Source organism: Zootermopsis nevadensis, unplaced genomic scaffold (genome assembly GCF_977971745.1).
Source record: "Zootermopsis nevadensis isolate Lab colony 2312 unplaced genomic scaffold, Znev_1.0 Znev_ptg000001l, whole genome shotgun sequence".
NCBI lineage: Eukaryota > Metazoa > Arthropoda > Insecta > Blattodea > Termopsidae > Zootermopsis > Zootermopsis nevadensis.
Window position 1 is genome coordinate 7,366,282 of NW_028259133.1, and position 23,795 is coordinate 7,390,076.

Sequence of the window (23,795 nt, forward strand, 5' to 3'; positions counted from 1 at the left end):
ATTAAGGGAAGAGTAAACTATGTTTCTAACTGCTGTTTTGTGTGTTCCTTGCGTATCTCATGCGGGGCATAAATAAATTTGTAAAATTAAGACGCGCAAAAATTAAGTAACACAATTCAGTTTGATGTAAGAATTTAAAATGAAACAATTTATCTAAAATATAAAACAGTAAAGGAAAAAAACAAGATTTCAGGGGTTTCACGACAGTGAAACTGTTGGTTGGGGTCTGGGCTATGGCGCCGTGTATTTATTAACACTTCGGATGAAAGTAGTAATCACCATCAAGACTACACAGCGTCAAGACGTATAGGGCCATAATCCATAAACGAGCAAATAATGGATAAGCACCCTCTTTAATCTTTAGATCCTTTGTGAAAATAATGACAAGTCTCTGGGTGTACACAGAATTACATTTACTGGCCCAGAAAACAACATCCTACGCAGTTAGTTAATTAGCTTTCTTATGAATATAATAAACCCTTTGCAGTCACATGCTATGTGTAGTTCTGGAAGACATGGCATGCATATTTGACAACACAGAGCACTACAAAATTGACAGAGTTCATGCTTGACGTCTGTACTGGCTACTTGCGATTGCATGCTGGGTGTCGGACTGGGGCAGCACGACGTCTGCCTCCGCGGAACGTAGTGAAGAGGGAACCCGTTCTGGCAGCTGTTCGACGGTCCAGCTGTGGGAGGCGACAAAGTGGTTGTGCTCCCTCCGAAAGCCGTCTCCTGTTCCAGCAGCCTGCAACCTGCTTCTTCATCCACCTTCGGCCGAGCGCCACCATTTCCGTCACCATTTTCAGCACGAATGTGATGGTGGTGGTGGTGGTGATGATGGTGATGGTGGTGATGCCGATGACGTCTCTTGGGGAACAAACCCGACGCCAATAACACGCTGTCGGATTGCCTCTTTCGGTGATGATGCCTGTGATGATGGTGATGGTGCGTCGGATAACTGTTTTCCTTGTGCGACGAAGAAGCTGTTGTAGATGTGGAGGTTAGACGTTGCTGGCGGAGACCGTGAGATGTGGACTGGCTCCTTGGGCGTAGGATGTTATTAATGGCTGACTTCTTACTGGATGAAGCCGCCTTTATTGCTACTACTTTACTCTCAACGAGTGCCGCAAGAACGGCCTCTAAGCGCATCAGTTCTACGGCGGTGCTGTTTCCACCAGATGAGGACGCGTCTTTCTTCTTCTTCTTCTCTTCCTCTTCATCATCGTCTTCTTCGTTTCCTTGTTTGACGAGGTTTCGTTCAAGGTCCTCAGTGGACACAGCCTTGTCGGCAACTTGGCAACTCGGCTTCATCTTGGCACTGCCGTCGGAGCCCGGCGGCGCAGTCGCTGCGGTATACCAGTTTGAGGATCCCAAGTCTCATGCCGGTGCGGCCAGCTAAGGCCTTCTTTCAACATGGTTCTTGTTACACTTTCCTTATTACAAAGGATTTGGGCCAATTACATACAAAATAATATCCCCAGGGCATTAAAGTCCGACTGACACAGATAAAATGTAACAGATGCTTTGAATTCACCCACTACAATGTACGAACACTAAATTGAGGTTATTTCGTAAATACTTTTCTTTATGTTAAATAAAATCGTAATCATGTAAATTTATATATTAATAACTTCTCTAATAAAACATTCCTTAACGACGCAACGTATTGAAAGAATTGTTACATTATGTCTTTATTCTAATACACGCCGTACTAAAACTAGCCGCTTCACACTCTTGGCATTTCACTTAACATAACACATTTATCTGTTGTTCCTACACACAGGTAAATAACTGATGAAACGGTTCTAATTGAAATACTTATCTTCCACCAGTATATAATTATTTTCTTACAATACAAAACCACATTAAAACACTGTAACAAATTTACAACACCTTTTATATAAAAATTTGGCCGGAAATTACATACCGGAACATCAATCCAAACAATTCTGTATGTTCGTTTAATAGCCTACGTCCTTAAAGAAATTGAAAGTTAATTTGAGCTAAAATCAGGTCTTCGGGTTAATGACTGAATACTTATACGAGATGACCGTCTTACTTGATACACCGACTGGTGTTAAGATTTTGTTTCTGGTAAGTTTAGATGTCCCCGCCTCTGTGCCGTGACATCGTATCTAACTTGACCAAAAGCATTTAATTAGCCAGTGTGACAGAGTGGTCACACTTGTGTTCAGGAGGAAATATTTGAGCAACACGCAGCAAGGTGAGTGAACAACAAGATTACATTTAAAAATTTGTTACTTTCACCTTATTTCCCACTGAGGACTCGTATGTCATATTCTGAGTCAACCATTTTCTTACCGTAAGAGAAGATTGTCAGAAAATTGTATGTCAGATGAATTTGTTGTGTTCTGTTTAATAGGCAACGTTCTCATTGATGACAAAATATGTCTCACGTGATTGGAATAGCCTTTAAGAGAATATAATCCTTTCTACGCATGCTGTATGAAGTCACTGTTCAACAAATGAAGTTGACAGAGAAGAGGAAAATTGTCCATGTTTTCGGAGAAGATGACTGACATTACTTACGACAGAAAGTCGTAAATAATTTGATGAAAAAAGGTTGATAAATTTCGTTAACAAACTGACATTAAATTAAGTCCGTTTGCAAATTCATAGCAACGTGTTATTTTCTATCACTCTGTATGATACGCTATGTTCCCACAAGTTGTTACCAAATACCTTTAGTAGAACGGCTCTTAAATTGGCTTGACAATTCTGTTTGAGTGCTATAGGATACAGAAACTTCAGAAGATTACACGATTATTCTCCTCAATGACGAAAAAATATGATATTTTTCAACAGAAGATCACGAGTCTTATTTAAAGAAAAAATCACTACCGTGGACACTTGTAAGTAAATAACTATGAAACGTTGCAACTTTAATATTGCCATAAGTCTGTGGTGGAGAGGATCAGGAACAAATACTTCCGGAGCAGCGCGCACAGGCAGGAAGAAAATGTGCCTACTATTAAGTTAACACGAAATATTGTGTTCAAACTGCCACAACACAGTCCATCTGTACGATAAAAAGGCATAGAGTTGATCCAGAAAACTTAAGTGAGTAAGTACAGAGAAAGGACATTTTAACTAACTAATGACTAACAGATTAGTAGACAACACTTCAGTTTTCCAGTAAGTAAGTCACAAACATACACCTGTAACATGTGTACACCAGTGATATATTTTCAGTTTTCCACGCGATCTTTAACCCTCTATAGGGCAGCATTAATTAAATACACCGCTTAGAGTAGAAATCCTTTAACTCACCATTTTGTCTACTAAGTCTGTTTATGGATGTCATTTGTTTTTCACATCAAGAAGATACACTTTACGTAAGGACCATATTTGTACTTTTGATGAGTTAGGGGTATGAATGGAATTATTAAACATAATTTAGACTAAGGTTTTCTTTGAAAGTACAAGAAATATTTTACTACTGAAATCAAAGAATTGTCCCTTGAAAGTATTACCCCATTCCATACCACCAAAAATCACTTTAACATCAATAACTAAAGTATTTTTCCAGTTAATTCAACTATTTTCTGGCGGAGTATGTGCAATTTTTTCTACCTCTGTCAGAACGATTAATGCAGAAAGATGTACCTGACGAAATGCGGACAAAGCAAAGTTGTTGGTCTCCAAGAGCACAAGCTGTTCGTTGTCGGCAGCTGAATGACTAGTATCTTCTGTTAAACATGTTGAGTGATGAAACTATTGTCTCTGTCGTTCATTGTTTCCGAGCCAAGGTGATTCTCTGCATCGGGAAGAAGACTGTGGTCACCGTGTTCACCATCACCAGCTGTGATATTCTCCGGAACTCCTCCCATACCGAACGCTTTAAACACAAGTAGTATATAACTTAGTCATAAACACTTTCAATCTCCAGATGGTCTTGTTCCTATCACACTGAAGTCCTTGAAGAACCATAAACAACTTATTGCTTACATTTTTTACATACGGTTTTAAGACAGTGTAACGTGTATACATATTTAATTCACAACCAAATTAAATACTTAGATTGTTTACGGGTGTTTCTGTGGAAGGTGTGTCCAAAGTATTTATAATTTCTTCTACTTTGGTCATCATCGTGGTTTAAGAAAACACAACGTCTCAGAAACTGGTTCTGTTAGAGTCTTGAAGCATGGGAAAGCCTAATTTGAAAGGTCTCAACACAACAAAAATATCAAACTAACAGTAACTCATCGTTGTTAAGTTTTTATCACGTGAATCTGTCAATTAAAACTGAAAGTTTGCTAGTATAATTGTCATTGTAGTTCTTTAGTTACACAACCCCATACCGAGGCTGTAACAGGTCATTTGGCATTTTGTATGGAGATAAGATCATTAACCTGCCATAAATTCTATATGAAATTTTATTTTATATTTTAACTCTTAGACATTCAGAAATGAAAACGCGGAAAAAGGAATCTTACTATAACTACAGGATTATTCATAATTCATAATTATGAATAACCCTGTATATACAAGCCACGTGCGGGCAGTCCACTGTGGGTTAAAAATTCTTGCCAGGATTACGTTTTGCCTCCTCAGAACGAGCCAAGTAGTGATAAAGAAGCTGCAGCTATTTATCTGTTATGAAACCAGGGTTTCATTTTCATTATAGCTACAAGCCGGCTAGTGTCCTCTGCGGTTTTGGTTGTCGTGCATTACGCTAACGGAACCAACACTGAACGACGCAGATAAGTGAGTATGTAAAGACCGAAGCACACAAACAATCATATCCGTAACAAACATCTGAATGTACATACATATAAAAAAATGGATCTTATAAATCAGATTCTGCATGATAAGATTTAAACTACAAATCGATAAAATCAGCCACAAAATATTACAAAGTTTTCGTCTTAAAACTGAACGATATTCAAATACAATTAACCCTTGGGGCTTCACCACCAAGAGCGATTACTTGTTAGGGCCTAGTCCCCAGGGACTTTACTTCAAAAGCCACTCCTCCCACGCCTTGGCAACCACACCAGGACATCCCTGAGCTTCCACAATTCTGATTGCATCATAAGCGCAATAATTATCCAAAGTAATTTTTGGGACACGTTTGCGCAACAATGCTCTTGGGTCCCATTAGTGAAACCAAGGAATAAAAAATGCAACAATGGTATCCAAAGTCACTGTCGGAGTATTTTTTTATCATCTATGGTCAGCTTGACCGTCGTGACCCCTTTTCGGGGGTTTTCTTGCGAAAGTACCACGGTGGTTTAGCCTTGCCTTCCGTGGCCAGTCTTAACCCGCCAGACTGGAAGAGTAAGGACGCGGACAAACATATATGCCTTGAGTGGGACTTGAACCCAGGAGCACGAGGTCCCGCCTCAGACCGCGTCGCAACAGCGGCCCTTACTGTAAATATAGGGTTACAATTATAATTCAATTAATGTCATCAAGATAAGAACACGTTGCATGTTTTTGTATTGGCGTTTCATGTCATTAGATCAAGAGATTACTTAGAATTGTTACTGACTACAGTCTGGAGAATGAGCGACAAATATTACCTTTCGATTTTAGTCGGTAGAAAATTATATTTATCAGGTAGGACTAGAGGAGATAATACGTCAAGCTTTAAGGTTAAAAGTGTATTTAGTAGTTAGTTATAAAGGGGTAATCCTGTTGTTTAACTAACTACATCTTCGAAAGACCTCGTCTCCAAGGTTTCGAACATGTTCTAGTTAACACTAAGTGTGCTTCTGTGCTTAAAATCTAAAAATACATAACGGATCCAATTAAAGAATAAAAGGAAAAAGGGAATGAATTAAGTGGTATAATTATCATACTTATTAAAATGTAAATAAAGAATATCAATGCCTTTCACTCCACTTGAAATTGTTATTGCGGCAAGTAGCTTTACTCAGTCCTGCTAGTAATAAATTATTACTCTTTGTCAGTAATAATACTTAATTTATGCAACGTGTTACACTTTTAATATCTGCAATAGAAATTTATGATTGAAGTGGTCTTATAGAAAAGACAATCTGACAAATACGCCACTTAAACTTACGTGAAATACACCTATAAGAGACTCGAAAAAGCCATGCAAGACAGTACTATCAATACAATAAGTGGAGAATTCTGCTATACAACTACACCACCTGCAGAAATTATTAAGTAAACAATAAGAAATCACGGGCTTTGACATATCAGCACTCCAAAACTCACAGTTAGTTACTGCAGGTAACCATTCAGAACCATTCCTGCAACGAATTCCAAAACGTTAGCACACAACCATCAATACTAGTGGCCGTACACGTCTGATCCTTACATGGAGGTCAAAGTAGTTAATGCAAAGGAAACTGATGAATATAGGATTTTTCCATCACGTATTTACTACTCAAGTACAGCCTCTTTTTTTCATCATGTATGGTCAGCTTGACCGTCGTGACCCCTTTCGGGTTTTTTTTGCGAAAGTACCACGGTGGTTTCGCCTTGACTTCCGTGGCCAGTCTTTACCAGCCAGACTAGAAGAGGAGACGCGGACAAACATACATGCCTTGAGTGAGACCCGAACCCACGGTCCCAGCGGCCATACGCACGAGGACCATGCCTCAGGCCGCGTAGCACTGCGCCGGCTATGGAGTAATGATATGAGGTTATTGTTGCAATCACGTGCACTAATGCGATTCAACAGTGACCTCAGTTCACACTTGCAATAATGTGTTGAAGGGAGCGGCAGACTGACGGGCCCGTAAAATGTTCTTCGCTTACGTTATACCACGAATAACATATAAATAACCTTCATTTGACACGAACTGAGTCAGTCCCATGTAGTCGATCCTCAGAGTGTATTTACTAAAGATCCTTCTTAATGTTATCCTCCAAACCGGTTCCAGATATTTCAAGTGGACGTTTTCCCAACGGAATTATATATAACTGCAAGCCTCCCGCAAACTTACCAATGTTTAGTCTATTGTAGACTCCAATATTTCAATCGACGACCCTAATAGAAGTCTTCTAGAAGACAAAACATTAAAATCAGAAAACTAATCAAGCAGAAAATTGCAGGTCTTAACGAGAGCCACCTTTCAGACGGGGATTTAACTATTTATACATGAGCCACGTCTGTAATATTAGGGCGACAAAATCAAGGAAAATGAGATTGACTGAACATGTAGGACGGGGACGATGAACGATGTACAGAACACCTTAAGAGCAGAGAGAGGAGAAATATGTGTGCATGGGACAACAGTATTAAACGAATTTTAAACAAATACGATTTGATGGTGTTGAGCTGTTTAAAACGGCTCAAAATAGAGTTAATTGTGTTTCAAAATCTTATAAACATGGTAATAAATCTTAGTGTATAAACAGCCGAGCGATTTTCAGCGTCTCAATATGGATTTCGGCTAAATACATAAATATATAAGAAATTAATAAAGGGACGCATTATTATTATTGTAATCATTATTATTATACAGAATTTAATATAATTATAAGAATTACTGGCGCGACCAGAACTGAATTATTTTAAATAATTTCTGAATTTTTAAAGAGGAACAGTTTTAAGAAAAATCTTTCGTCATATATAACTCTTTAAAATGTGAGATTTGAGGTTTTCACAGTTGTGACGGTAATTTTCTTCTTCTTATGTGTTTTGGCCCCTCGTAGACTCGTCGGTATATGCTTATGTTTCGGAGAAGCAACTGTCTCTATCTTCATATTTAAAGAACATCATCATGAACCCTATTTAAATCTTGGAAGCACATATATTCAAATTCTGGTCAATGGTAAGAAATATAAATACATATCAAAATCACAGATTGTTTAGAAGTTCTGTCGTCTTGTATTTAACTGACCCCCCCTCCCCTCTTTGTCTTCTGCGAATATCATACGCACAGATGGCGCCATACTGTTCCTAAAACAAAATGAAGTTTTATTATAAACGAACATTTCTGTTTAAATCGATCTTCCGACCTTCATTATAACGGTCTGTTTATTTCTTAACGAATAATAATTTCGAATATTACGTCACAAATAAACAGAGTCGAGATTAAATAAACCATTTGATTCCCTTCATATTACTCTGAGGACGATAATGTCCAACCAAGCTACAATAGTTATTTTTCAATTCAAGTCTCCGATTCTGTTTCTTATTACGAAAATAGTAACAGCTGTTTCGTGAAATGTTATTATTTCTAAACAGAAATGTCTGTAATCGATATTAACGTCCAGTCACATAATATTTGATATAAACAGTCTCACATAAGTTTCGCGAAAACAGATAATCAACCTCGTGTTCTGTCCTCATAACACACAATATTACTTAAACGTTATTATTATATTATCTTCAGAGTTTGAAATTGCATAAATAGAATTAGGTAAATGTATTTGCAATATTAACAATTATTTGTCTCATTATGGTTATAATTATAATATGAGATGGAAATCTCGTGGCAAACCGGTTGCGCATCTCTGGTGTAAAGGGACTGAAGAGGTCAGTAAATGTATGTGAGCAGAAAAAGAAACATCTTTAACTATATGCTGTTTATTTTTTTCAAAAAGAAATACAGTTCCCCACTAATAATTTTTCCTACGGTTCATTTTAATGCCCATAAGATTCAAGACACTCAATCAGGGACCCTAGGACTGAGAAATATTCCTAGTTTAATAACCTCTGACCTTTTCGTCCAAGTCATGCAGCATTTTATAACAGCTCTAATTAATGGCGAACACAGCTGCTATATGACAATCACGAATGCCGTTTTATCTATTGAAGTGCTGTTACAGTACTGACACTACCTCCGCATATACGAACAAGCTGCATCGACTAGATGTTGGTGTATCTGAACCTTTCAACAAATTTTACAATGTTGCTGCTGACAACTGGCTGATGCAACATCCAGGTCAAGCTTTCGCCATCGAGAACATGCTGGTTGCTGGTTGTGTAAATGCAGCACATCAAAAGGCAGTGACATCTGCACACATTGTAAGTTTTCCTTAAAATAGGAAATTGCAGGTCTGTTACTGACAGAATTAGTGAAGTCTGTTTCTTCAGAATAAGTTCCAAAATAAATGCATTTATGAAACCACAAGTTGAAGGCATGGCTGCAATAAACCAGAGTCAGATACAAATTGTTTTTTCTACAACCACAGTTTTGTACGCAAACAAAGAGGAGAAAGCATACATATAATTTTGGAATTATTTTTTTTCTTCTTCATACGGGTTCTTTCATGAAAAGTGTTATATGGACAAAGAATTCAGATACAGTAGTTAATTAAAGTGTAAAGTTACATTTTCCTTCTTAATAGTCACGTAAGAATATTTAAATGTATTTGTATTTTTTACGTACTCCATTTTAAATGTTTTCACTGTGTTTGTTTCAAGAAGAATTTATATATTACATTTATATTATCTGGGAATCCTTTGTCTGTCTCTCTTCAATCGCATTAATCCATATTAGAAATCTGTTTCAATTTTTATTATGTAAATCATGATGCTAAGTTTGTTGGTGTTGTTTACCTCATTATAAATTAAAATTGAGAAAATTGAAACTTCAAAATACAGTTTTGTAAAACAGAGTTGTGTTTCACTGTGCCCCAGGCTTTGTTTCGTTTTACTCAATGTCGGGGGTAATGTAAAACGAATACAGCCTACTTTTCTATGTATAATTCATGAAATTTTATATTAATCTGCATCATATTAATTTATGAATTAAAAACGTCTGTTAAGTTTGTCAGTACTTAGAAAGTTAATTGTTCTCTATTAACCACCAGACTATAATGAAAAATATAGATTCAGTTTCACTGTACTCCACCCTTTCCTCCGTTTTTAAAACAACAAGTAAATTAAAGTAAAGCAATCGGAATGTTGTAATGGTTAATATTACCTCACACTTTTAGAGGTACGCTATACAGTTTGATCACCTAATCCTGTAATGAACTGAATTCTGTAGCCGAATTTTTAGTACTCATATTTCATATTCGGAAAGTTTTGCTGTTCAAATCACTGCGCGTAAACCGGCTAACCTGACTGAACATTTTCATTTTTTCCTCAGTCGCACTAGACAAATGAAGAGATAGTCTCTTGAATTAGGCCACAACTACGTTTTTCAGTTCCTTATTCATAATTCTACTCTGATGCTCTACAGTCTATCGGCAGCGTTATGAAAATAATCACACATAATTTAACTGTGGAACAAGAAATCAAAATAGGTTTTTGCCACTAGAAATGGCTGTGCAGAAAGTGTAGTATCTTCGACTGAAACTTTTGTTTTTAGGCTCACGAACACGGCAAATTGAAAGCCTTGAATTACGTAGTCAGTCAAATGTACCGTTCAGTAAAAGCGTTTCATCTCTCACATGAAACATGCTTAAATGAATCGTGCCTATTTCAACATCGCAATACTCTTAAAGAACATATCAACTTTTACAATCTAATAAGAGCCTTGTGTCCACATTCCACTGTTTGCTCCAAGTAGAACAATGGGGAGTGTTCAATAGTCAATCTTAAAACTGAAACACGGCCTTAACGCAAAGCCAAATGTAAACAATAGCAATTTGTTTGCAGCTGTCAAAGCCAGATGTCTTTTGGCACAGTACTCTTTAGTAGAACATTAATAAATAAAGTACTTCTCTTCTAATTTAAACGTTCTAATAACCCAACTCCTCGTTCTCAATATGCTCGCCTTTGCCTTTCAGTTAGTGGGACTTATTTTCCACGATGAGTCTGATTTTCATTCATTTGACCTAAATGGGACCCAGCGCAGAATACAATGAGCTTGAAATAAGAATGAGAGACCGTGATAGAAAGATACCGATAAATAAGTCTTTGGATTCGACCTCATAGCCCAGCAAACAGTCATGCCCACTTCATCCGCAGCAGAATACAGAGTACAATACTCTTCTTTCCCTCATATACACATTAGCATTAATAAGTAACAACGTATGCACATAAAAAGCGTATTTATTTGTTGATAATCCTATCCCTTGACGTCCATACGTTATTGTTTCACTGAGTAAAAATAAATTATGTATGCAATTTACTGAATATCTACATAACAAATTACTTCAAATTACTCTGTGGTTACAAATTCACGTTAGTGTTCAGTGGCCAAAATATTTACCACAGAAGTTGAACTGGAGACACCTGACTCCGTGAACAAAATTCACACTTAAAATTAACGCGACTGGGAAATAGGAAGTATTCTGCTTATGACTGTTCCTCGTGATGTCATTAACGTAATGCAGCTTCTCAGTGTGTGCAGCAATAATATAACTTGATAAACCAAGGAGGAATTATTAGTCGAAAATAAATAGGTGCTAGATACTATCGGTAAACAAACAACCGTTTATGTTGTTGATTTACCGGAGAATTTTATTTTCCGTCATTTTATGATATGAATCAGCAAAATAAGGAACAGGAAGTCGAATCCACAACTGGTGTTAACTTTTGCAAACCTACGCTACATTGCATTGCAATGTAGAGCTGTTTGCGACTTGTATTTAGCTTCAAAATTGACGTGGTTATCATTACCCACTGCCATAACCTCTCTCACCTCGCCCCTATTATTAGGACTAGCAGCACTGTAGGTGTGGATATAATGATCAAGGGAGGACTGTAAACTCAGAAGCTGTGAACGCTAAGCCATTTCTCACGAATAAGCAATGGTCCATTGCCAATGTAATTTAGTACGCCCAACTGGCGATTCTCAAGGCGTCCTATCGCAAATAAATCACGTTATTTTAATCTCATTATGTGGTAGTACATCTGCAATTATCACAAACTTTTCATCTTCTCCATGTCATTATTAAAATTATTTTTAATAGAAATGGAGATTTAGCTGTTTAAAGTAGATTGGTAACTCTGTGTCCCATCGGCTTCAGTATTCAATAAATCAGCATTATAACGATTAAGTGAATTTTTGCGTTTAGTAGCTCTTACGAAACAGGGCTTCTTTACTAAAATTCATAAATCGACTAAATTTTGTAACTGACACAGAAATACGACGTGTTTGCTTGGATTTAGGAACAGAATTATTTATTATTATACAAATGAAATGTATTAAAGTGCTCTGTAAGTAGACTTTATACCGAGCTACAAACGGAGTTAATATCTAAACAGCCTACAAAAAATTATACACTGTCACATTAATGTTAGAATTTGTTTTGATGCTAATTTTTACAGAAATTAATAGTAATTTACGTTTAAAATGTGAACACTTTTGCAGTTATACTATGTTTTTCTTTTTTTTCTTTAAAATTGCAGTTCATCTTGTTGTCACTTTTAAACCTTAAAATTTCGAAATAAAAATGTGGGATTTAAGGTTCTCACGGCGTTGAGTACGAATATGGCTGTCTTCCGGATTGTACTCTTCGCCCTAAAAATGCAGGCAGCAAGAAACCTTGAAACGTCGTTAATCTTCTACCAGATTACACGGTTCTAAACCCAGAAGACAGCCATCTTCATACTCCATCCCCCTGATGACGGAGACAGTATGACCTCCGAAACGTTGGTTAACATCGACCAGACTACACGGCGCAACAAACCAGAAGACAGCGATCTGCTGACAATGAATGTAACGACAACCAAACCATGGATAATAATTTTCATAACTGCAACAATAAATAGTCGCATTCTTAACAGCAGGTTCAGAATTTAACAAAGTGTTGACGCGAGTGACTAAAAACGCGTTTTGTGTCATTGGTTCACCGTCTGTCTCCATCTCTTTTCACAAGTGCTTCATTTTTTTCGAAATATGCAGCTCATCCGCGTGACAGTTAATCGATAAAGTAGATTACGTGCGTAAACGACAGCACGTGACGGGTCGGTACATAAGAGCGAAAGGTACACAAAGCGCATGCGCGTTCCGTGTTGCCCCTTTCTTGCAGGTATGATCACATGTTTGTTTTGAATGTGTCATTTACATGTTACTTTTGTATGGAATTAAACTGTGTCCAAAAGCAAAAAATGTTGCCATTTCGTAAATGAAATGCTATATACAACTTGTTATTGATCTATTTGACTTGCACTCTCTATGAAACGAACATTAAGCGCTTACATTCTTCGAAATACCAAACTGGAAATGATGCCAGCCGAAACGAATGGCATCCATGTTTGAAGGTCATGGAATGTGGGTATTTTATTAAACAGCCTTTTCAGGGACTAATTCATGTTTTGTATAAGTAATTGGTATTCCTTAAGAAACAAATTCGCTTCCAAAACTTTTTTTTTTGTAAACAAAGTTGTTAGTCTTAATGTTAAGTGCCTATGAACAAGAAATATGATAAAATAAAATACACAATCACCTCTCTCGCAGGAAGAAAGGTCTCTTCGAAGTTAGTACCATTATTTTGTCATATATCTGCCTTATCATGTGTAATATAACCGTACATTTCATGGGAAATATTCATCTTAAATTATATTACATTACATTACTAACTTCATAAATATTAATCGGAGAATGAGTTTCCTGTTAATGGAATGGGCCACAGGAACAGTCAATTAACCTTAGAGGCCCATATGCTGAACAATTAAATTGCAGTAAACAAGCGGTTTACAGGTGAAAAAATGTCTTTTAGGGGTTAGGTAGATTTAAATCTATTAATATCTCGTGTAAAGGTCGGAGCAATTTTAAATCCGTACGTCTGCCCATATTTCAGAACTGTCCCATTGGTACAAGAAACTGACATGGGAGCTGCATTTTATTTGACACTGTTATCCTGTTTTATGCATTTACCCGATTTCAAATGCTGAGTTGCTTATTAGTGTATAGAAATGAACTCCAGACACTAAAAATCAATTAATTTCTCCAGTGTTTTGCAAGTCATAGTAACCGTTTCAGCGGGAAAATTGATAAATAAATTAATATTTTTTCATGCCAAAAGTCCATAAAGATCTTTATGATCTGGAGCTTTCATGGCGGCGGAGCTTAGTAATTCTTCTCGGGCTCGCCTTTCAACCACCCGACATGGCTGGAAGCCCGAGAAGAATTTATTATTAAACATGAAGTTCTCAGCACTCAGACAAACATGATGTAAGGGATATTATAAAGTTCAACATCTGATTAACGTTCTGTTTTATGCATTAATGGAAGTCTTTCCATCTATTAACAAACTGGGATGGGGTGGATTACGAGAACCTAGCACATGCAATATTATTTTGTAGAGTAACGTCGGTTATGCAATGCGGGAGGCTGTGGTCCGGCTGGACCATGATATCTGACAATGTTTTATGAATTATACAGCAGCCAGCAATTTTCCCGGAACTTGGAGCCCCAAAGCCGGAACTTATAACCAACATTTATTCAATGGGGACCTAGTTTGTTACGTATTTATTAAAGCCCGACTCCGACCAAGCTGAACACAAAGTGACTATCTTTGCACGTCTGAAATTACAAGTCTTTGCAATTAACAAATCTAGTGCTGCATTCTGATCAGCAGATCTGAACCTTTGTCTTGCGTCTGGCCTGAAGGACTCCAAAAAGCGGATTTGGATTCAATAGCTGGTAAATTACATGAACTGTAAAGTATAAAACCTTATCTAGAGGACATTTAGCTGTGTCGATGTTGGTTTTCTGAATGTTAACGTCATGTGAACGTGTAGATATTTACCGATGTTTCGGAACGTACTGTCACCATCTTCAGCCAAAAAAAAATATTTCGACTTCTTTACTATCGCGAGAATATCAAATATCTGAACTTGTATATGTGATAATTAGTTTCTTCTTATAATTACTGCATAGTTTTCTTTATTGTAAAATTTTACGGAGTGATCATCTCTATAATTGTCCCCACAGCTGCTGAGTCAGTACGTTAAAATAAAGAACTTGTTTGAATGACTATATACTGTCTTAAAGCAGTTACATAAGAAGGTTTCAAGTTGCATGTAAGGAATATTGAGTGTTGAAAATGATGGAGAAATTCGAGAAAAAATGATGTAGAATAAACTAACCCCCAGTATTCTCAGGGTGATTAAGTCAAGAAGAACGAGACGGACGGGGCATGTGGCGTGCATGGATGGAGAAAGAGGTGTGCACTGGGTATTGGTCGGGAAGCCTGAGGGGAAGAGACCGCTAGGGATACCTAGACGTAGATGGGAGGATAATCTCAGGCGGGATCTATGGGAGATGGGAGTTGAAGGAGACTGGATTTTGTTGGCCCAGGACAGGGTCCGGTGGAGGGCCTTGTGTTCCCTAAGCCATCTAGTTAGTTGTTACTTAGTTAGAATACTCTAAAACGAATATTAATTAATTATTGGAATAGTTTAGAATACAAGTGCGGGTTTATTGTTACCGATACTGATTTCTGTTAACAGACGGTTAAATTTTGAAGTCAATGTCATACATAATTTAATACTGTACAAGTTCATTCATTAATCCAAGAACTAAAGAAACAAAATCACGTGGTCTGCCAACGCAATTATAAATGTAACAGGTCGAATGTAAATACTGAAACTGGTGTTAACGCGCCCTAACTTTTATACTATCTGACCTCTTAACGAAACATGTACCGAATTCCAATAAATAAATTTCAAAAGTAATTTTACATAAAACTATTGCCAATAAAATCTATCAAATCACCTTAGAATTTTCATTTCTCGCCCCTACTTCGCTCAGCCCCTCTGGGTATGGGTAAGTATATAGATTTAGCACGAATTCTTGAGTTTGACGGAACGTTATATGTGACATGCATGGCGAAACACGTATTTCGAAAGTCGGAATGCACGAAGAGCAAAGCTATACAAGCGACATTTCTGTTTGACACTGGAGACCTATTCATTTGATTTATAAATAAATGTTAACCTCACGGTAAGCAACAACGTTAGATTGTGTGTTTAATGTTTTTTGAAATTCCAGAGAAGAGCCCCAAATACAGCTGATGCTACGTGTTCAGTCCAGACAAATAAGAAGTAAAAGCTTAGTGACTGCATAAACAAAAAAAATAACGTGAAATTAATAACAGATAAGAGTTGCTTACAAATTGCATTGCAGAAATAAATGGGGTCATAGTGATCTTGACTTTTTTCAAAATAGTTTTCTGTAGCGCGGCTTTCACACGTAGATACTGTGAAAAAATATTTTTTTAAACTTGACGAATATGGCATTTGGTTAGCATATTTGCTTCGTAAACGAAATATTCCAGATTTAAAATTCGACCGCCTTTGCTAAATGAGGATCTTCGTAATATCCATACTCTCTCAGTTTCTGTCCATAAAAGCCTAGACACGTCTTCACTGAAACAAATAACAATTGTTTTACGACTAGATTACTCTTTAATGCAGAGTTCGCCGGAAAAATATAGTATAAGGAAATGAAATCATGCCTTCGAGAGATTGTATAATCTAGCCATTTTCTCCGTCAACTTGTTTCAAAAATTCCTCGCTGGCTTCTTCGATTTCTGTTTTTAAACGCGGCGGGGACAATCAAGTTGGAAGACAAAGTTGGCATTCCTGCTTAGTATACGAAAGATCTGGAGTTAAAATGTCGTCTCGGATACTGGGTACGGTTCGAAAGTGTAGTTACTTATAAATTTTCGACCAGAAACAATTTAGGTTAAAAACACGTTCATGCCTATACATTAATTTGGATTACTATATTCATGTTATAAGAATTATAATCAAATAAATATAGGCCTACTGTGTGTGGAAAATTATAAGCATGGAATGTAGTAGGTGTAGTTTAACGTTACCGTTGCATATTTTAAAAGTCCGTTTCAGAATTAGTCCTTAAACAGGAAGTCGGGCACAAAACACCTGTATTCATTTTTCAGATTGCGACACTCCCCGTGTTAAAATATCTAGAAGAGTGATTTACTAATGATATCTTAATCTGAATAAATTCTTTAAAATCTTAGGAAGTCCTCTTTGTTTGTTCCATCTCCACAAATCTGAAATTTTTTCTTAATTTTCTTAATATCAGTCAAAATCTATTTGAAACTAAACCATGAATACCAACGACCGATATATTCTTTTGCCTTTACAATAGGATAAGGCTAGGTCTCTATGAAATTATGAGACATAAGCGAGTATGGGGCAATGGTGGAATACTAGGAATACATAATGATTCGGAGAAAAAAACAACTTTTCAGTTTCACTTTGTCCACTACAACCACGTGGATTTCCCATAGTTGCAATGTTAAGTTACACAAAACTCACTGTCTATTCAGCCTACATAAAAAATTACTTGTCTATGTTATCACGATTTGAAATCGTGTTGACTGACCATGAAATTAAATGGTGAACGCTGTACTCGAGACGCGAGTCTGTCTCGCTCTGTTCCTATAAGATCTGAATGCAGCAAGCCCTAAAGAGGCTGATAGCAGCCGTGCCTTCTTCCTAGGAAATACTGTGTCACAAAAATGTATACACACATTCAATTAAAGAAATAGAGACATTTTACTATACTAAGCCTTTGCATACGTCAGCATTGGCACTTTGTGAATTAGTGGATCTAGTGTAAGTGTTAAAAATGACCACCGTTAGCTTCGTGGCACAATTGACAGCGGTGAGAAAATAGCCTACAAAGTTTATATTCCGTATTATGACATTTAAACATCTTTCTTGGGACATCCTGAATTTACTGAAAGAAATAAAGGAATATTTAAAAAGCATAAAAGAAAAAAAACTAAAGTTAGATTTAAGATTCATCACAACATACTTCTGGAGAGATTTCTGAAAATGGAAGTATGAAATGACCCCAAAGCTCTTAATGGGAACAGTTTTCTGAAACATACCTTGTTAATTGTAAAGTTGTGCCCTAAAGACACCACTAAATATAAACGCTACACAAATTAAGAATGGTGTGTACTAAGCTGTATTTTCTCAGACACAGGCAGACTTAACGGACCAAGTTATGAAGTTCGTTTGGAGGAAATAACAGATTTCTAGAAAATAGGAAACTATTAACCTTCGATAAAAGAGTACATAGGGGAGCATTTTGAGTAGATAAAACAAAAACCTTCTTCCATCTTCTGTACATGTTCGCAGTTTCCTATACACAGAGACACATGCTTTTCCTTTATATCTTCAAGAATCCGACCAGGATTCCCTCCTTCCACCATTTCTCTATCTCGCGAGTTTCCAATCCCTTTCCTATCTCCCTTTCCACTTTTGGTCTTCTCTAGAGAGTCTCTACCAGCGTTATGGAACCTCCCGCAATTCCCGATACTGCTCTGGAGAGCGTAGGTCCATACCATACGTAGCTTGCAGCTAGCGAGATTCATACCGCGCCACACAATTTATGGCCTGTCTCGGACTTGTAATAACTCGAATCAGCTGTCCTATCTCTGCTACCCCTTAAAAAGACTGTGTTGTACGACCAAGACACTGTTAGTTCAGTCCAATTCCTATTTATTCTATAATTATTTATAGTGAAGAAAGTGGAGTAACGATGGCACCACCTGTACTCCAAAGCCTCAGGAACTACACCAACCATTCGCAATGGAAGCTTTTTATCATAGTTCAATCTGCACTCGACTCAAAGCCTGTAGGAGAGAATAGGGGAATTGCGTTCGGTCAGTTGGTAATGACGGTCAGGGAATTATCTTACAAACGATATCAGATAGTGATACTTTGAGATGGTCATGCCACGTGTTGCTTGAATCAGTGAAGTATGAACATGAATTCCGCCATCCACGTCTGGTGTAGTTACCGGGATAGTTTCATGTGTTTGATTCGTGCTTCAGTGACGTAGTAATTTGCATTCAAGTCTCTGATACGAATGAATTTATAATATGTATATTTAAACGATTTATATGCCTACACATCTTATCAGTTAATAAACCACATTTTATGCACTGTCTGTTTTTCTTGAAGCTCAAATAGTGGCCGTTGCTGTCCGTAGGGTTGCGGATAACCTTTCAAAGCTGTTATCTTGAATGTATTTCATACTGGATACTTAAGGAGTAGGCCGTTTAGGCTAAAGAACATAGTATACATAGTTTTAACTGCACGTGTACGTTTTGTTTTAACTCGCATTATACTTATGAGACCGCCATTGACCAGCTTTCCCCTAATCCCCGAATTCCAGACCGATTTTCAAAGAAACTTGAGGGGGAGGGTAGCTATAGACAAGGTACTGATTACAAGTAGACATGAGAAGAAGTATCGTTAGCCCGATTTTAAGTTTAACTCTGTGAAACTTGAGACTAGGGAAGATTACTTTAAACCAAGTCATATAAAATAGGCCTAATATAAAACCAGAAGCCATCAGAATAAATATGAATCCTTATAGTCCAACTAAGCTACAATGTTCAAGATTTTAAAGGTTCAAGAAAAACAAGATGCTGATACTTAATAATCTAAATCAGACTCTAAGTTTTAGTTCTCACCAGAGTTACAACAATGTCTGTTGTTGTACGTCAAGACTGTTTTAGATATCAATTGCTAGAGGCATATTAGATGTCTGCTTCCATCTTCCAGTAATTAGTCTTTATATCGTAGATATTACAGTTAATGAGATAGTATAGCTGCGTCATATTGTGATATAATTAAAATAATTATTATATTTGTTCACCGTCAAATCACAATAAAATAGTAAGATAAGATAATTAAAATGATTAAAATATCATCTTATGTTCCATATCGAGCATTCGATTTACATCGGAACATTCACAACATGTTTCGGTTTATCAAACCGTCATCAGGTGTAAATTATAAAATTTTAAACTCAAATTACAATTATTTATAGTTTTTACAATTTTATAATTTTATCATTTTTCTCAGTATATTTTATGGAAGTTGTGTCTAGATATTATTAATATAACATTATTGTTGAGGTGGTGTTATTGATTTTTATACCAGTCTGTGAAGTAAAAGATTCGATAATATTAATGAAATATGATTGAATATAGAAAACAAAATGAACTAAAATAATAAATAATAGCAAATAAACGTACCATATATGAAATAGCAATCGGTTCAGATGTTCAGAGGAGAGATCCAGAAGTGTTACCATCTCGGAACGAGGTTCGTTATTGACTGCGGTGTAAGTGGGTGAAAGGTGGTTTGTCAGGGTTGGGGTCAAGGTACTGGAGTGCATTAAAAATGGGGTTATTAAGAAAAATGTTATTGTCGTTTAGGCAGATGTTTTGTGTATAAGTTTGTTGTATGTGATATTTTTCTATTGTATCTCTGTGTCTTTTGTTTTTTACTATTTTTATAATGTCCATTGTTTCATTTATTGTATTATATGCATGTCCTGTATTTAGAATATGTTTTGCGTATGCAGAATTGTCTTTATTGTGTTTTATGGCTGCAATGTGTTCTTTGTATCTATGTGTGAAAGTGCGGCCAGTTTGACCTATATATGTTAATGGACAATCTTTACATTTTAATTTGTATATACCCGGTAAGTTATATTGATTGTTTATGTTTACTGGTGGTTTTTGTTTAAGGAGGTTTTTTATTGTGTTTTTTGTTTTAAAAGCAATTTTTATTTTGTTTTCTTTAAATAGTTTAGTTATGAATTTGGTTTCTTTACCTATGTATGTAAAAGTGGCCCATTTATCTTGTATGTTTTCATTTTCGTTAGGTTTTGTTGTTTTATTAGGTTTTTATTTAGTTTGTGGTTATTATATCCGTTTTCATTAAGAATTTGTTGGATGATGTTTAATTCTATTTGTTTGTTTTTTGTAGATATTGGATATAGATTTTTTCTGTTTAGTAAGTAATTGATGGACATTTGTTTATGTTCAAAGGGGTGGCAAGATGAGGCATGAATTATGGTGCTTGTGTTTGTAGGTTTTCTGTAAATTTTGAATTCAAAGTTTTTTGTTTTTCTTATTATAGTTAAATCTAAATAATTTAGTGTGTTGTTTTGTCCAAGTTCTAATGTAAATTGAATATTTTGATTTATGTTATTGAAATCTTTAAGTACTTGTTGGATATTTGTCTTTTTTGTATTGTAAATTATTATTATATCATCTACGTATTTGCTATAATATTGGATATGGTTTTTATTTAATATGTTTATTATGCTATTGTGTTCTAGATATTGAAGAATTATTTCTGATAATATGCTTGATGTGGGAGCACCCATAGGTAGTCTTTTACTTCACAGACTGGTATAAACATCAATAACACCACCTCAACAATAATGTTATATTAATAATATCTAGACACAACTTCCATAAAATATACTGAGAAAGATGATAAAATTATAAAATTGTAAAAACTATAAATAATTGTAATTTGAGTTTAAAATTTTATAATTTACACCTGATGACGGTTTGATAAACCGAAACATGTTGTGAATGTTCCGATGTAAATCGAATGCTCGATATGGAACATAAGATGATATTTTAATCATTTTAATTATCTTATCTTACTATTTTATTGTGATTTGACGGTGAACAAATATAACAATTATTTTAATTACAGTTAATGTTAAAAATAATTCTAGTTAGAGTTCGTCCATTGTTTCTAGTAATGAAATTACAGTAAGTAAGCAAATAATCTGTCGCTATAACAACAAACATTTAACTAACGATGAACGTAGTAAGATCATCTGAAACGTGAATTAGTGTCTACCAGATTATATGATGCAGCGTCTCAGAAGAGCCAGCTGTGGGAAACTGAAATTTCACATTTCATGGTTAATGTTTATATGATGCCTGTGCCAGACAGATAAACTATAGCTTTCAAAGTACAATGTCGGTATCTACATTGCGGAGTATGTGAACTATAGAATCATTGTCTAAATTCCATAAATGAGCACCGCTACTTTAGCTCTGATAAACAGAATTCTCTCTGTTCTATACTATTTCCTACCTGCAGCTCACAAGAGTCTGGGAGCGCATCCTGTCTACCACGTATGCTACCTCAGACTCGTATTCAGACTTCTGCAATATTCAGCAGAAAACCGCGGAGTTACGATCAGTTCACAGTACAAGCTTCCACGCCGTCTTAAGATATAAACCCCACAGTATCAGTCATACGTGTGCCGCAGTTATGTTTACGGGTTGAAAGTGAATCACAAAGTAACTAGTGCCTTGGACCCAAGTCCTTCCCGAGAATCGGATAGTTGTTTATCCAGTAAAGAGATGTTATGCTTCTGTGGAACACAAAGGTTCACTACCGTATTCACAAAAAATCATGGAACTGAACACTAAATTGAGCCAGATCAACTCACTTTACGCCTTCACACACTGCTCAAGATCCAGTTTAATATTATCATTTCCTCAAACCCTAAGTCTGCCAAGAAGTCTCTCACTTTTGGGATTCCCGCCTAAAAATATGCAACGTATGATACGCCAATTAATTAGGGAATATGATTATAACTAATTTTATTCAAATAAGATTTGTAGTTACTTATAAATGGTAGTCAACAAGTAAAATATAGGATATGTTTATATATAAGTGCTCACATTATAGTATATCTTGAACAAACCAGTTAAATGTGCTGTAAATTTATGTCTTTGAGGACATCCATAACCTTATTTTTATACCAACATGACGACCGTAAGAAATGTTTAAGATTGAATCAAGAGCAGTACACAAAATATGTCCCTAAAATATGTGTGAATAATATTTTCAATGTATTCGATTCTCTAAAGATTTGTGGCAATGTTTAATTCATTATACGAACACCATGTTCGATGTTGTACATTGTCTGAAGTATATTTATTATAGGCCTACACAATGTTTCGAAAATTGGCTGTACTCCAGTCTTCAGATGACTGGTGGTCATTATAGTGACATGTTTTGTATTTTGTGACATTCGCCGGGATTGAAGCTGAGACTTTTCGAGGGTTAGGTTGGGGCGATAACCACATAACACCGAGGATATCCACTGTGGGGCGTACTAGCCAACCTCTCGAAAGGTGCCGGGGTAGAAGCCGAACCTTGTCACAGAAAATGTCAGTAACGACAGCCAATCTGCTGAAGACAGGAGTTGAACCAACTACCGAAACACTATGTCTATCAAATATACCTCAGACAATGAACAATGGACAATGGGCAATGTCCAACACAGCGTTCCTGCAATAAATTTATGTATCATGTGTTTGTACAGAAATCGTTAAAAAGTGAAGATTGCATTGGGTATGCATCAGCCGCTGGATTGAAGCTGTCATTTATCACTGGACATATGACTATCTAATACTAAATCATGATTCCCAGCTTCTTACGATCAATAATAATGTTGCATAAAGTAACTTAATACCTTTGAAGAAGAGGGAACAAAAATAAATAATGAAACAATCATGCAGTTTCAACTTCTTCCAAATGAGTGAAACATGGGAATTTGTTTATAAAGACAATGACACCAGTAATAAGTATAACTCATTTCTGTGTAATTTTCTAAATACTTTTAAACTATTTCTCCAATTAAATATAAAAGTGTAGGCAAAGTAAAGAATGATTGGATTACACAGGGGATAAAATTATCTTGGAAACGCAAAACAAGTCTATATATAGAGCATAAACAGTAATGATCCACACACAAGAGCATTTCACATTACGTGCAGTAAAATTATGAATACTGCAGTATTGCAGTAGACTTATACCAAAATCAGATAATAAAATAAAACAACGTGGAGCATGGTAAAATGGGAGACTGCAAAAATACATTTAGCTGAACAGATGCCACCTCTTTTATAAACAATAAAAATATAAAGGACCCGGTAACAGTTATTAACGTTTTCAATATTATTTTCTAACAATTACGGAATGGTTAAAGTTACTCAAGTCGGGAGTGAAAATGATATTTAATTTTTGAAAGATTCCTGTAAAATTTCCTGGTATTAAATTATTCCAACTACTGAAACTGAGATGACACGTGTAATACATTCCCTCAAATCAAAAAAAATCA

General features: G+C 36.0%; 2 protein-coding genes across 5 annotated transcripts in view; both read right to left on the bottom strand.

Moving 5' to 3' along the window:
* Positions 1-1,495, bottom strand: part of LOC147875187 (uncharacterized) — a 107,818-nt gene extending 106,323 nt beyond the window's left edge. For all 4 annotated transcript variants that reach the window (XM_087342337.1, XM_022068180.2, XM_087342331.1 and 1 more), the window contains exon 1: positions 593-1,495. In XM_087342337.1, the coding sequence (XP_087198463.1) occupies positions 593-1,314 (722 nt within the window). In that variant the 5' untranslated portion in view covers positions 1,315-1,495. The remainder of the gene's footprint in view (positions 1-592) is intronic.
* Positions 1,496-1,608: 113 nt separating this feature from the next.
* The window catches only part of LOC110831775 (uncharacterized), a 99,152-nt gene continuing 76,965 nt past the window's right edge, over positions 1,609-23,795 (bottom strand). Inside the window, exon 6 of the mRNA XM_087342354.1 lies at positions 1,609-3,862. Within this exon, the coding sequence (XP_087198480.1) occupies positions 3,717-3,862 (146 nt within the window). The 3' untranslated portion in view covers positions 1,609-3,716. The remainder of the gene's footprint in view (positions 3,863-23,795) is intronic.